We start from the raw sequence: 15,274 nt of genomic DNA on the forward strand, positions 1-15,274 counted from the left end.
CTTTTATCACAAATAATCTGCTTTTGGTTCAATTGATTATTAAAGTTAAATTTGAAATACATGCACATCGTATTCATTGGAACAGAGTGAGTAGCTATATTCATGATAACAACATTGGACGAAATTGATAATGTATTACCAGTCATACAACTGACATTATGTGGACAATTTAGTTACTGGATATGTTTTTTTAGGATTGGATGTGATTACTATAAGCACTTTGCCGATGTATATGACGAATTTATTGTATAAGTTATTTGAAATTATGCCCGTATTTTTGTCTAAACAAATAATCATTGCGATAATATACTCTTTACACAAGAAGGCCCCAAACCCAAAATCGGGAGGCATGCCAACCATCACCTTCTTGACCGAAGGCCTTGCCAGCAGCGCGGCCCACCATGCCTTGACGTGTGGGTAAGTGTCGAGCTGGTCTGCATACTCCGTCGTCATGAAGTAGCGCATGAAGGAGAAATGGCTAAGGTCGGCGAGGCTGATGAAATCCCCGGGCAAATACTTGCTGCGGGGTAACCTTGACTCGTAGACCTCCAACAGCTTCTTCAACTTCTCAATTTTTTCCTCTATATTTTAGGATGAAGACAATAATAGTATAATATCAGTAGCATGGAAGTCAAGCAGATGCAATTAATCAGTGTGCAAAATAACATACAAAATAAGTCTGCTGGGATGGCAAGAACCAGCAAAGAAATCATCTTTTAAACAGTGTAATAGGAAACACTATTACTACGACTAATCAAAGAAAATAAATACACGCCATCCTGAAAAAATAACTATAAAAGTTGCAAATATTAATCTGTGCAAAGTGGCTATATAATACTCCCTCCGATCCATAACAAGTGTCGCAGGATCGGAGGGAGTACCATAGATTCATACTTTAACAACACTAGGTAACCAAAAGGCTGGAAAAACAAACATGTTAAGATTGGCTATGCTCTTTTAACTCTGACAATGTCATTGCAGCATTATGGGGTAGCATTTCCCCCCCTAAAATTCCAATTTCCTATTATTTTTCCCTGCTAGAATTTGTATGCCCCTTGTAGCATGTTATCATGCCCCCTAGTACGAGAACTTGATTTGCCAGCCTGATGTTCATATCCACATACAAAGAAAATGAAACTTTAAGCGGCTTATTGCAGGAAAAGCTTTTGTTCACAGCGAATGAGGCAACAACGACTAAAACTCAGACTTTAAATCCAGGATAGTAAAAGTAAGCAGGCAAAGTAAAAATTGTAAGCAAAGAAACAAGACAAATTTACTTCTAAAACCAGCGTAAACAGAGAGTTTCCAAAATAGGCGACAAATCAGTTTAACATGTTCAGATTAGCCAGTTTATCATGAGATAGTTTTCACACAATGTGATACTGGGACATATGCAAGCATAAACGCACAATATTCTAACAAACATGGAGTCCAATTTCTTAACCCTTTTAGTTAATTTCACTTGAAGTTCTGCACTTATTTTACATTTTTATCCTGTTATCAACAGCATTATTAACAATTTCTGACAAGGCTACCTAATCAAGGATCAATCACTTAACATATCACAGCACTGAAACAGTTTCTTATGTACAATTGCCTAATTCCTGGTTTATCATAAGAATCAAACTCATCAACCACCAGGGCTAGTAACAATCAAATCAGTGCTCCTTATAGGCGGTATAGCAACTATGATCTTAAACTAAAACTACAAGTGTGATTACTTAATTTAGTATCACAAAAGGAACAGTATATGAAGACCAATCATGCCATCGAAGCAATATAATTTACATGTAGCACCTAAAGTGTTGTCCAGACATAAGGATAAGGTAAACAAGTAGCTAACAACGTTGCAACCATAGAAGGATTAGGTGTAACCTTGACTTCGAGATAATGTACAAGGGCAATGTGCATATAGTCCCTGCAAAAGCAAAGGTAGGATAGCTTAAATACAAACGTAGTGTGGTATTTCTAAGTTCACGTGCATTCATGTAGGCCCCATACAGACATAAACGATACACATGACATGAGTTACTCAGCAACTGCGAACTTTGCAATATTACAAAAGTAGAATGGATCACCAAAAGTATTTCACTTACTCCTCCAGCATCCAATAGCTCCTCCTCTGGAAGTTTATATTCTCTTCCCCATGAGCATAGTAGCAATGAAGCACATCGATGCCTCCAGACTAGATTTATAAGGAAATATCAGTTAATTTGCCTCTGTAGACAAGTGATGCAGTATGACTAGGAACCCTTAGAAAAATACTACAAGATGTCACAGAAATAAGTACTAGTAACATTCAACTTTACTTACTTTTAATCTTTCATGGGCTTCTATGACAGTCTTTCCATTCTTTTTCTTCCTCCAATTATGACCATCCTTCCTAAACAATCTCAATACCTTCCGATCAAACAAGAAAAGTGAACCACCTACAATCAGAGATACAAATATTAGTGAGATACAATTGGACCTTAACATGACTTGGAGATACTTTGTCAGCTCATGTGCATGTTTACTTTCATAATAACAGGCTCCAAATAGTACCTGTCATTACAAGCATGGAGATATTAGTAAAATAGAATGTTCAAATCAATGGCATGGCTGGTCCAAAGGCAAAATGGCATCAATCTAAAGGCACTAATAAGGTATAACCAAAATCATAAAGAATACCGTTGCACAAGGGCACAAGACATGGCCCTTCAGCCCTTGGCATAAGAAGGTGCCTGATCACATAGCAAACGTTCAATCCTGATACCAGGAGAAAGATCATGGTGGATCCAGAGGCTTAACCATGTGGTTCAAACTAGTTACAGTAAGGATTGCATCATAATTTTGTATTGCTATATGGCATTAAAAAGTATGCAGGGCTACCAGGTTGTGCTAAGTTTACACCTGACATCAATATTTGACTAGATTAAAACGGAAAAAACATCATAAAACCTTATTTTCTGTTCTCACAGTTTCAATGGAACTTATATTCTCAGTGTTGTGCAAGCTATCAAATCAATGCCAGTTCCCAAGTTACACAATATTGCTTTGGTATATATTCGCCCAAAACATAGGTTAATTTTGAAAACTAAAAACAAATAATCAAATAACAAGAGTTTTGAACAGCAAATAGGGGTCATACTTGCAGGCATATTTGGTGGCTCTGGAGCTATATGGAAATTCCTGTAATTCTTAAGTATTTCGCAAATCTCAGTAGAGCGTAACCATCGGGTTTGAGCCTCCTTCAGTATCCGCTCCATGTCTGTTTAGAAGTCAATGAAATATAGAGTTAGACAATTCAACAAAGTTGAGAATTAGTCATATAAAAGTGGAATTTAAAAACATTCAAAAGAAAATGTCATCAGTGTTGCTTCCCAATCTACACAGAATAAAGCATGTGTCGTCATCAAAATTCACTTGCAAAATTCAATTTCATATTTCAGGTTCATGTGGGGACATCTCTAGAGCCCCGATTTCCCCCCAGAAAACCTCGTAACTATTAGTGGTTCCAAACACCTAAGTGACTAGCACTCCAACTTTTAAAATTCAGAAACTGATTTTGGTCCACACCCAAACACAGAAGGATCATGTATGGGGTATGTTCACACAGATAAAGGAAGAGCGGCTCAAAGAACCACAGGGTGGCCGAGATTCATCTGCAAAACACTGAAACCCAAAGCAAGTTGCCGGTTACTTCAGCTCCGTCCACCGGGTGGTTCCACTCCCAGGACACTCACGCGCCCAGCCACCAAACTGAGATCTCCACCTTTTCCGCAGCCCCCCAAACGACCAAAATCTCCGCCGTGGAAACACAGAATTATGGTGGCGAATCACTTCGCGCGAAACAAATCCATGACCTCCAAATTCCACGACAGCCGAACGCCATCTTCGACGCCCACTAAACCCAGATCCCTGCACGCAAGGTGTTGGGCGGAAACAAATCGAAACAAAGACCAAGAGGCATTGACCAGCGCCAGGTACCGGGCAGATCAAACCTAACCAACCAAAAAAACCAAAAAATCCGGAGGCGGCACGATCCAGTAGCACCGGCCCTTGGCCATCTGCGGAGCCCCGCATCAGCCGGTCACTACCGCAAGTCAGCCAAGCTGCGAGCAGGCCTCCGAGGGCTCCGTGCTCCCGGCGATCCGGGCAAATTTCGCGGTAGGGTTTTGGGGGATTCAGTCCGGAGGAGAGACGGCAGGTGGTGGCGATGGGTATTTTAGCCGACAAATGAGGCGAGGTGGGGAAAGGGAAACAACTGGACAGACTCGCGATGGTTACAAAGGAAGGGAGGGAGGAAAGGGGGGCCATGGAGGGGGAAATGCCCGTTCTGCCCCTCGCGTTGGAGGGAGCTGCACGCCTGCACTCTCCATCTTCCGAGCAAGACCAACAAGTCTTTGTTCAGAAACCTAATGAGAAAAATGAAGTTTGAGGATATCCCGTAGCTCCAGGTTTCACCCAACACATTAACAAGATACTACTCACCTGTCATGTGTACTTGTACATGACATTTAGCTATTTCATAGCAGTGGAAGAAAACCTTGACTAAAACTTGGCTCGGCCCCATCTCGTCCTCCTAGGTGGCACGGGAGGTGAACCCCGCCACCACCACTTGATCTCCACCCTCCACCCCTCCCGTCGACGCCGCCGGTCGGCAAAGCCCCGGGCAGCAGTAGGCGACGATGCCCCCCCCCCTCTCCCATCTCATATCTTTCCCTTCTTCCTCTCCCTCTCCCCGGATCACCAGAAGTGGTTCCTCTCATTTGAGCGTAAGGGGGTGTTTGGTGCGGTGCCCTAACGAGCTGGCGGCGCCACCATGGGGAAGCTCCACGCGGATCCGTCCTAGAAGAGAGCTTTGGCTTGGAGAACGCCGCAATGAGGTTGCTTCTACGGGATGAGGCTAAGGTGCTCGCCCTCCTCCCCCTTGGTGATCTGAAGGCTAGGCTTGGCAAATCCGCCCCGGCAAGGAGTCGCCTACTCAATGATGGAAGGTGTCCAAATGCGAGCGTAGTGGTGCCGCTCCCAACGTTGTCGGTCATGGTTAGGCTCCCCGGATGCAAGGCGGTGACCCCGACCGCTTCATGGTGGCATGGGGGAGTTTGAACGCTCGTGTGGTGTGGGATGGTGGACTGAGCGATCATCTCTCCGGCGAGCGTCGCGGCGATGGTATTGGGTGCTCTCCTTGGCAGTTTGGGGAGCAGCGGCAGGGCAGCAAAACTGTCATCCTCGGCGACGGCCAAGCCTTGATCCTGTTATGGAGTCATCGGTTCGTCGTGGTGGGTCCGCTGGCTGAGTACCTCGACGAGGTGTGCGGGAGGGGCCATGCGTCAGCTTAGTGCCTCAGCGGCGGCGGCGATGTCTGCGAGTGTCGCGTCCCTCTAAAGGGAGCCACCTAGTCTACCCCCCACCCCCCCCCGGGGGGGGGGGGGGGGGCACAGGGTAAAAACCCATGGACACTCCGCTGGACATGGCGGCAGCAGCGCTTTGCGTTGTGACCCTCTTGGGGGTGTCACTCATGAGTGTGGGTCTCTTTCGGTCACGGTGGCACGTTTGAGATGGTTTGGACCTCCAATTGGCACCACCCCTGTTCTGGCGTCTAGTGTCCTCGTTTGCACCTATCTTTTACACATGGTGGCGTCTTCTCTTTGTCCTATCTGCTTGCCGGCAGGGTCTACGCTCCTCGATCCGGAGCAAGAGGGCAGAGGGTCCTCTACGATGGCCGTTTGGTAGGGATGGTACGATGAACTCCGATGGTTCAGGTGGCACGTGTTTGCTTGTCATCGGCGGCCTTGGTGGCGTTTTGCGGTGGTTCGGCCCCTCATGCGCTTCTCCTCGGTGGCTTGCTGGAGGTGTCTAGTAGTGCACTCATGGTGCTTGTTAGCATGCTCGGCTTGTTTTGCCGTGTCTTTCTGCCGATGATAAGTCAAATTATCTACGGCCTGGCCCTCATCGCCACTCCGATGCCCCCCACCCCGTTCCAAGGTCCAAGGACGCACACCGACCTAAGGAGAAGTGCCATCGCCTATGGAGGAGACTTTCCATCACATTACACCAGCAAGGAAAACACTCCAAGAAACATAGGAATGAATGATACATGTCATAGACAAGCACCAGGTCTGACTCCTATCCTTGTACGCACTCATGCACCGACATGGAGCTTTCCATAACCAAAGCTATATAAGAGGCATAGGTAACCGAAGCTATATAAGAGGCATAGGGGCACCATAGAGGGGGATCCGCTCTTTCCGGTTAGTTTAGCCTACACCATGTAGACGATTTTCGGCGCTTCCCATCGAAATCAACTCGATCATCATTAGAACTCAACGAGTAAGCTATATAAGGGGCACTAGCGGCACTGTAGAGGGGGGTCCGCTCCTTCCGCCTAGCTTAACCTACAGCGCGTAGACAATTTCCAGCACTTCCTGTCGAAATCACCTCCATCATCATTAGAACTCGCCGAGTTTCCTTGACTTGGTGAGTACCCTTCAGGCCTCCTTTGGTTTGGAGGATTTTTGTAGGAATTTCATAGGATAGGATTTTTGTAGGAAAAATTCCTTTAGAGCCCTTTGGTTTGTAGGAATGGAATCCTATTCCTATGGAGGAATTCTTCCTATCCTTCACAATTCATAGGAAAATAAACATTAGCCTAGACTCAATGGAAAAAATCCTATGAAGTGAATCAAAGGACATCTTTCCTATTCCTACTCATAGGATTTGAGATGCATGTCATCCCATTTCCTATGACTTTTCTATTCCTATGATTTCCCTACCCTATGAACCAAAGGAGGCATCAATATTGTAATCCTCTATTTCTCCACATATATAAGGAAGAAGCAAGTCAAGAAGTAGTGGTTGTATCCATCTTGGAGGCCTGAAATTGGGTATATCGTGCACCTTATGTTATGTGTCCAAGACCCATTGGATTCCTCACATGACGTCCCCTCGACTACAAATTGCACGTACTCCTAGTGGGCTATTAAGATCAAGGTAAATCCCTCAACAGATGGCGCCGGACGTGGGGACATTAAGAGATCAAGGTGAATCTATGGATCTGGAAAGTTCATTAGCTGGTGAAACGGGATATCTCATCGGTGGATCGGGGTCATATGGTTTGCCAACAAGCCAAGGGAAGGAAGCCCACGTAGACGGTCCACGTGTGAGCCACCTATGGGGAGGATCCATGAGTTACAATTATTCCATGAGAGAAGCAAAAATTATCACAAGGAATATGACAACATAGGAGCAGTGCCCCTCCCCTCTCCCTTGGGGAGTCTAGATCTGCACATCTTAAGGGACAAATCTTAACTCTTTTCCGCTAAAAAGCGACTCTTATTCAAACACCATGCAAATCTAATATGAATGTAGGGGTAGGGCTATGCCCATTGTACAGACAACTCCATGATGAGAATCAAATTAGTAAAGAGTGGAGAAACACCCTATACATTTTGTCCTCGTGAGTACTTTTACTTTATGCCTTGTATGTTTGGCCCTTGTCCACATCGAGATACCCAAAGTCTCTAAACATGAAGATTTATAAGGGCGACTACCACTATTGGCAGCTTCACTTCTATAACTTCTTTTATGATGGTGTGATTGCCATCAAAACAAGATTCAAGCAATCGAGGGCAATGTTGATTTATTTATTGCATTTACCAATGTGATTCTCATTTCAATGTGCTATTGACAAAATTTCAGTCATTTGAGTAGGTTCAATATATTTGCCTTTTTGTGAATTCAAATAATATTCATGTTTTTAATAAAATTCCTCAAACCTTGGTTGGATCTGAATCCAACCCAAGTGAAAATTTGATCATTTGACTACATTGAAAACTTCAGTAACCAAAATATCAGAACCGGATTTGAAAACTAACTCACCTCGAAATTCCCCATATCTAGTATATGGCTTAAATGTCCAGTCTTCAATAATTTTGGTTCTTATTTTTAAGGAAAATTCTAAGTGGGGTCTGTACCCCACACTGTCTTGTAGGTTTTTTTAACCTGTAGTTTTTGTCTTGTAGTTTTGTGCCTCCCAACAGGAACTCCCCCCTTTAGGGAGAGCAATTGTATGCATGCATGAACCTTCGTCGCCATCAGTTGCCGGATTAAGTACGTGGTTGACTTTTTTTCTTGACAGGTACATGGTTGACATATTAGCAACAAACAATTGTCACAATAAATAGTGTATGGTTACCAGATAATTATTTACATGCTTAAGCATTCCGATGAAATGTAGAGCTAAAAAGTGATTTCCCAAGTGCTAGAAACAAGTACATAAAGATGATACCATATCATAAAAGTACTATAACGCAACTTTTACATAGGTGTAGAATGACATTCTGGTAACCAAGGTTATAATAATCAAATAACCTAAGTGACTAATGTAGCAAGTAAGTGATATTAATCTGGCAATTACTGACAAAAGGTAGTCGTCAACATGGGATCTGGTTTCAGAAATCTCATCGCAACGTATGAAGCCAAATGTAAAAATGGATCGTCAATCAGATTATCGGTTCAAGAGATAAAAGTTAGTTTTAAGAATCGCGAGAATCCTGATGATGCCATGCTTACGTACCACATGAACCTCTTTCATTCAATTCGCTCCATGCATCTGCTAGTTGGGCACCGCAGTGTAAGACACCATGGGGCAGGCCACCACATAGTCCAGTCTTTTTATATATATTTGCTAATTGCTATGATTATTAAACTTCTTTTACAAATGAATATGCTTTTCTAGGAGAAAATAGCTTTCAGAGCGGAACGGGAAATGTATAGGAATACCTGACTTCATTTGATCGAAGATAATTGATTCAGTGGCGGGAAAGTAACAACTCCTGACAGCAGGAATTAAGTTTCAGTTAAAACAGTACAAGAGAAAAGGAAAGTAAAAATAATGTCATGTGCGCCGCTACGTCGGCCAAATTAATTGTGATACATTTTAATGTGTGCCAAAATGGCTATGAAGAAGCCCATCCTTGTTTATTCTGAAATAAAATGGTACAATAGTTCTTGCAAATGAGTGAATAGCCGACTAGGTGGAAAGAGTAGTTTACGTACCAGCTATTGGTGCATTGCTTTGTTTCTTCTCCGGTTTCTTTCAGTAAAATTCTAGTCTGTTCATGTAACGAGTCTCCCTCTTTTCTTCCATGCTGTTTTCCCAGTGTTTCATATTTTTCTCTTGATGAGTCTTTCGCTTGGGTTCTAAGCTGGTATTCTTCATGAACCCAGTCTACTCTTTTTACATGGTCGTAACTAGGAAACCTTGGATGCTTGCGAATGGCGTCTGTGAAAGCAGACTCTGCAACCCTCCTGTCAGATTCCTCGGCATCTGTGGCTGCCCCAATCGTTCCAGCAATTTCCTTGAGATTTAACAGGTAACCAATGCCCGAAAGATAATCATAATACTGTTCTCCTCTGTGAGCATTGAAACTTAGCTCGAGCCTCTGAAGATTGGGAAATGCTTCTTCCTGAAAGGTGAGGAACAGTACACCACATGTGTATTTGAAACACTTGAGCCCTAGGAATGCCCTTTTTTTGAAGATGATACTTTCTAACGTTGGTTGCCGGACATGGAGTGAAAAAACAGTGAGGGCGGACAATCCTGTCAGTATATCCATATCTTCCATCAGCAGCTCGTTAACAACAACTGTCAGAATACAGAGTTTGCGGAGTTGCCCAAGGCACTGCGGAAGCCTGGAGAAGATGCAAATGGGGGGCAACAACTCAAGTCTCTGAAGGAAGAAAGGAAGAGAGGACATGCTGCTCCATACATCATGGTAGATTGCCGTTCCTGAAGCACTAGGAGCCAGAGTGACAGATTTGAGATTCACAAGTTTCCCAAGAGAAGAGGCTAGAGCTGCCAGGTTTCTCTTCAGATGATCATCTGACTCTTCTGTACGGTATGTGAGGTTAAGATCTTGCAGGTTCAACAGATCACCAAGGCTCAGTACACTGTCTTCAGAGTTACTGCTAAGGTCAAAACAATGTAGGGCACGCAAAGATCTGATGCGACCAACCTCATCAGGTAGATCCGTCTTATCTCCAAGAGAGAGATGCAACAAGCCTGGGAGATGAATAATATCTGATGGAACTGCAGACACTGCTGCATCAATTATCAGTGTTTCCAAGTACCGCAGCATTCGCATCTGGCTTGGTAGTTCTACCTCTACACTGGCATCACACGAAATCTTCAAATATCTCAGCTGAAAAAATCTGCTAATTCTTGTGAGATCAAAACTCATAATCCCCCGTTGATCACCCCAAAACTCCAGGATTAGAACTCGGAGATGCTTAAATCCCACAATTGTAGGCACACACTTGATGATTCCAAAAAAGCCAATTGATCGAACTTTTGACAGTGTTAGACCAGTTGGTTTCTTTGCATATCTGGGATTGCTGAAGTGAAGCGATAGCCGACGAGCCTTGCTATAATGTCCTCTGATGGTCTGTGAGTAATCTAATGAAGTGATAAATCTCTCTTCGGTGGACTCAAGTGTAATAAGATCAAGTACAGCGTGGTGCAGTGTGCAGGACAACACCTCACCATTGTAGTTGATATCCACAGGTTGGATCATTCCCCTGTTGACAAGCTCTTCAAAATAGCTATCTGCAACTTCCCCTGTGTCTGTTCCTTCTATCGCACAGATGAAACCTTCAGCTATCCACTGCTTAGCCAAATCAAACTTCCACATTGTGCAGCCCTCTGGATACACACTCAGGTACATCAAACATGTCTTCAAATAGTGAGGAAGACTAATGTAACTAAGCTTTAGTATTTCCTGCAGTGTCTCTTCCAAAGTAGAATTTGTACTCAAATTGGAACATAAAAATTCCTGCACATGCTGCCATAGCTCCGGGTTGTCCGGTTGGGTTGTTAAAAGACCAGATACACAAATGGTTGCTAGTGGCAAGCCAGCACATTTTGCTATGATTATGTCCAAAGCCCCCTTTAATTGTTCAGGGCACAGACGTTCAGGACCAAAAACCAGGTTGAGTAACAGATTCCCAGAGTCTTCCCCGCCAAGAGGTTTCATCTTCAGAATATTATCAGATTGATAATCACAGCATTCCAGAGCTACGCCCGCAATTTCTGTGGTTGTTATTATTCTACTGCAGTTATTACCTTCCGGGAAAGCACTGGCAACAATATCCCAAGATATTGTTTCCCACAAATCATCAATTACAATAACATATCTGCAAAAGAGACTATCCATAGTTATAATTATATCGTGTCTATAGAAACAATAACTGTAGAAGCACTACAGTAATTACAAGTGAATCATAGAAGCAATAAAGTAAAATGCAGTACCTCTTATTCTGGAGATGTTTGGTGAGATTGTCAATGAGGTTTTGCACTGTGTAGGAATTAGAGGGGCACCGATGCTGCTCAACTTGAGAGAGGATACCCTCAAGCAGTCTTGTCATGTCAGGTTTCCGGGATGCCCGCACGAAAGCGCGGCACTCGAATTGCTGCCCAACTTCATGGTACAGCTGTTTTGCAAGCGTGGTCTTGCCAACCCCTGCATGTCCAGTTATGGCCACAATTTTCAGCTTCTGCTCCTTCTCATCGGTGAGCAACTTGATAAGCTTTGTCTTCGCATCGTTGACACCAACAAGGTAGTTTGCAGCCTCTGACAACGGATGCTGCTCCTCGTTGGTGATCCACTTGATAAGTTTTGTCTTGGCGTCGTCGACACCAACAAGGTAGTTTGCAGCCTCTGTATACATCAATGGAATATGGCCGTACACAGTGAACAGAGATCTAGAACTCGAGGTGCAACCATCAAGATACCTTCCATGTCGTTCAATCGCCTCCCGCACCAGGTCCCTGAGTTCTGCGATCTTGGTGGCCCTCGTGCACTGCCTCACCGTCTTGGGAAGCCAAGAGATCTTGACACGGCCAACCTTGAAGCTCTGCACCGACCTCATCTTGGCATCGGCGTGCGTCAACATCATGTCGTCGATGAAATCCTCGATGTCATAGCAAAGTTCACGCACCTCATTCATCCAGTATTTTGCCATTTCATTGGGGGAATCTACCATTGACTGCTCCACAAGGGCGACGCTGATTTCTTCCAGATCTACTTTGAGGAGCGCGACTCTGTCCTTGAGTGGCCCTCGCAGCCGGTAATCCAGAGGCAGCAGCGAATCTATCTTCCTGAGAAGAGAGCCCATGACCCCAAGGGAAGAACTCACTGGAGCATTCATGGCGCCCATCTCGGCCAGCGAAGAACTCACCGGGGCATCCATGGCGGCGCCCGTGACTGCCAGCGAAGAACCCATCTCCGCCTGCACAAAGAAATCAAAGCATAGAGAAGATGAATTATTCGATCCATCATCTTGAAATCAACAAACACAGCGGAGGAAGAATAAAGGACACCGTAGGAGGGGGAAGACCAACCATGGAGGCAAGGATGCGGCGATAATCGGAGATCCGAGCACGGGAAAACTAGTCAACGGGTTCTCTAGCGGTAAGTGCAGCTCCAACGGACCCACCCAAATGGGAAGCTAAGGACGCGTTTGGTTGCCCGCATTTGGGCCAATCAGGTCCCCGTGGAATTAAATCAGTCTGTTTGGTTGACTTGTATACACTGTTCAGCATGCACGGCACAAATTTTAAAGCACTCCCAGCCAGGCCTGTGACCTACGCCCAGATTGGCAGTTTCTTCAGAGCCAGACTCGTGCGGGGGGGGGGGGGGGGGGGGAATGCGGGTGCGCAGCTCGTGCGAGCAGGGAGATGGCACGAGCTCGCGCACGTCTCCAAAAAATCGGCGGAAGGATTTCGGCTCGCCTCTCGTCAATTCGGTCGCCCTATTTAGCCCCATCCTCTCACCGTCGAAAGCCCCGCACCCTTCTGCCCCCTTTCGATCTTTCCCGCCGGCGCGCACCAGCGCCGACGACCAGGTAAGCGGAGCTCCTTCACCGGCCGGCGGTTGAGCGGCTGCGACTCCTGTCCTTAACTTCTCTGACCCTTCCCATGTGCCCCCCCCCCCCCCCCCCCCCCCCCCCCCCCCCCCCCCCCCGCCCGAGCTGCAGCCATGGCCTCTGTGAGTTCAATGACCTCTTTCTCTGTGTTCGTTCAAGCTAGATCTGAGAGGATGTGGTCGTAGGGTTAAATGTGCAAGCATGTGGTAGGGTTGTTTCGTGCATTGATCTTTGAGCAGATGCTAGATTTTGATGTGGTGGTATCTATTTGTGCTCGATCTGTGTAGATTGAGTAGTATGATAATGATGAACACTATGGATTCATAGCTAGTTGTGTAAGATTTGTAGCATGCTAGAGTAGCTATTTGTGATGAACACAATGAATTCATGGCTAGTTCTGATGTTGTCATAGCTATTGGTGATGGATTCATATCTAGTTGGCATGTATGCTCCTACTTTAATAAATCGCCTGGTTGCTATGTTGTGGTACTGTGTGTGTTATGCTTACTGTGTATGCGTGATACGATGGTAGGACATGACCATGCAGACGCAAAATATTAGTCAGGCCCTTGTCCTGTCGGAGAGCCAGTTTGCTGCCTCCTATGTCGAGGACTCGCAACCCCTCCTCGATCAGAACATGCCTGCTGATTCAGAGGTGTTCGAGGTTTCACCCGGTGCTTCTTGCTTTGTGCCAGTTGTGCTCTTAGAGCCAACTGCGAATTCAGCTGCCGCTGCACTGAAGGCCAAGAAGGATGGTAGGAGGAACAACATGAAGTGGCAGACGTTCATGTCCACGTTCATGCTGAACAAAATGTGCGAGCTCGTCTCTAGTGGGATTAGGACTAACAAGGCCTTCATGGAGGTGCACTTGAACTGTTGGGAAACGTTGCATGGAAAACAAAAATGTTCTATGCGCACGCAAGATCTATCAAGGAGATGCATAGCAACGAGAGGGGAGAGTGTGCCTACGTAACCTCGTAGACCGTAAGCGGAAGCGTTTAGTAACGCGGTTGATATAGTCGAACTTCTTCACGATCCAACTGATCGAGTATCGAACGTACGGCACCTCCGCGTTCAGCACACGTTCAGCTCGATGACGTCCTCGCCTTCTTGATCCAGCAAGACGGCGAAGTAGTGGATGAGTTCCGGCAGCACGACGGCGTGGTGACGGTGACGGTGAAGCTATCTTCGCAGGGCTTCGCCTAAACACTACGAAAATATGACCGAGGGACAAAACTGTGGAGGAGGGCGCCACACGCGATTAAGAGATTGTCGTCGCTTTGTATGGCGCTCTCCCACACACACACACACACACACACACATAGGTGGGGGAGGGAGCAACAGCCAAGGAGGTGCCCCAAAGTGGGACCGAATCCCACTTGGGATCCTGCCCCTTGCTGCGCGCCCCCTTGCCTTTCTAGCCGAGCGGCGAAAGGCAGGGGAGTGTGGCACCCCTCCCCCCCTTTCCTTTCTCCCATGTGGAGGGGAAGGCAGGAGAGGCTAGCCCTCCCCCATCTCCTACGGTCGGTGGCCAGGGAAAGGGGCGCGCCAGCCCCCTTGTGGGCTGGTGTGTCTCTCCCCTTGGCCCATTAGGCCCATAGACCTCTCGAGGGTGTCCGGAACCCCTTCCGGTGCCTCGTTGACTGCCCGGTGCACTCCAAGACTCTTCCGGTTGTTGGGGAACACAGTATTTCAAAAAATTTACCTACGATCGCGCAAGATCTATCTAGGAGATGCATAGCAACGAGCGGGGAGAGTGTGTCCACATACCCTCGTAGACCGTAAGCGGAAGCGTTTAGTAACGCGATTAATGTAGTCGAACATCTTTGCGGTCCAACCGATCCAAGCACCGAACGTACGGCACCTCCGCGTTCAGCACACGTTCAGCTTGATGATGTCCCTCGATCTCTTGATCCAGTTGAGGATGAGAGAGAGTTTCGTCAGCACGACAGTGTGGCGACGGTGATGATGAAGTTACCGGCGCAGGGCTTCACCTAAGCAATACGACGATATGACCGAGGTGTGTAGCTGTGGAGGGGGCACCACACACGGCTAAGAGAAGACTTGGTGTGTCTTTGGGTGCCCCCCTCCCACGTATATAAAGGGGGAGGAGAGGTAGCCGGCCCAAGGGGGGCACGCCAGGTGTGGGGAGTCCTACTAGGACTCCCTAGTTCAAATAGGATTCCCCTCTCCTTTTTCCTTTTTTGGAATAGCAAAGAGGGAAAGAGGAGGAGTAGGAAAGGGAAAGGGGGGGCACCGCCCCCACCCCTTGTCCAATTTGGATTGGCAAGGGGGGCACCTCCCTGGCCGGCCCTCTCTCCTCCACTAAGGCCCATGTGTGGCCCATTAACTTTCCGGGGGGTTC

General features: G+C 46.2%; 1 protein-coding gene across 4 annotated transcripts; it reads right to left on the reverse strand.

The window, feature by feature from the left end:
* Positions 1–392: 392 nt before the first annotated feature.
* On the reverse strand, positions 393–12,518 carry LOC125553086 (disease resistance protein RGA5-like). Of its 4 annotated transcripts, none has more exons than XM_048716844.1 (9): positions 12,386–12,518; positions 11,294–12,273; positions 9,043–11,178; positions 8,767–8,819; positions 3,131–3,250; positions 2,314–2,429; positions 2,097–2,185; positions 1,876–1,918; positions 393–581 (listed from the first exon to the last, which is right to left on the reverse strand). In XM_048716844.1, the coding sequence occupies exons 1-9, from the start codon at positions 12,386–12,388 to the stop codon at positions 561–563; spliced, it is 3,561 nt and encodes a 1,186-aa protein (XP_048572801.1). In that variant the 5' UTR covers positions 12,389–12,518; the 3' UTR covers positions 393–560. The 4 variants fall into 4 exon arrangements, 3 of the variants coding, with proteins under 3 accessions (XP_048572801.1, XP_048572800.1, XP_048572799.1); XM_048716843.1 differs by lacking the exon at positions 393–581 and adding an exon at positions 588–1,103; XM_048716842.1 differs by lacking the exon at positions 393–581 and having other exon boundaries at positions 588–1,918.
* Positions 12,519–15,274: the final 2,756 nt, after the last annotated feature.

The sequence above is a fragment of the Triticum urartu genome, chromosome 4 (genome assembly GCF_003073215.2).
Source record: "Triticum urartu cultivar G1812 chromosome 4, Tu2.1, whole genome shotgun sequence".
NCBI lineage: Eukaryota > Viridiplantae > Streptophyta > Magnoliopsida > Poales > Poaceae > Triticum > Triticum urartu.

Bases quoted from the DNA above. Each gene is read 5' to 3' on its own strand.
- LOC125553086 (XM_048716842.1), bottom strand. The intron at 8,820-9,042 runs GTACGTAAACTA...TCCTGCTGTCAG, and splicing joins AAGCAATGCACCAATAGCTG to GAGTTGTTACTTTCCCGCCA. The intron at 2,186-2,313 runs GTAAGTAAAGTT...TTATAAATCTAG, and splicing joins AAGCCCATGAAAGATTAAAA to TCTGGAGGCATCGATGTGCT.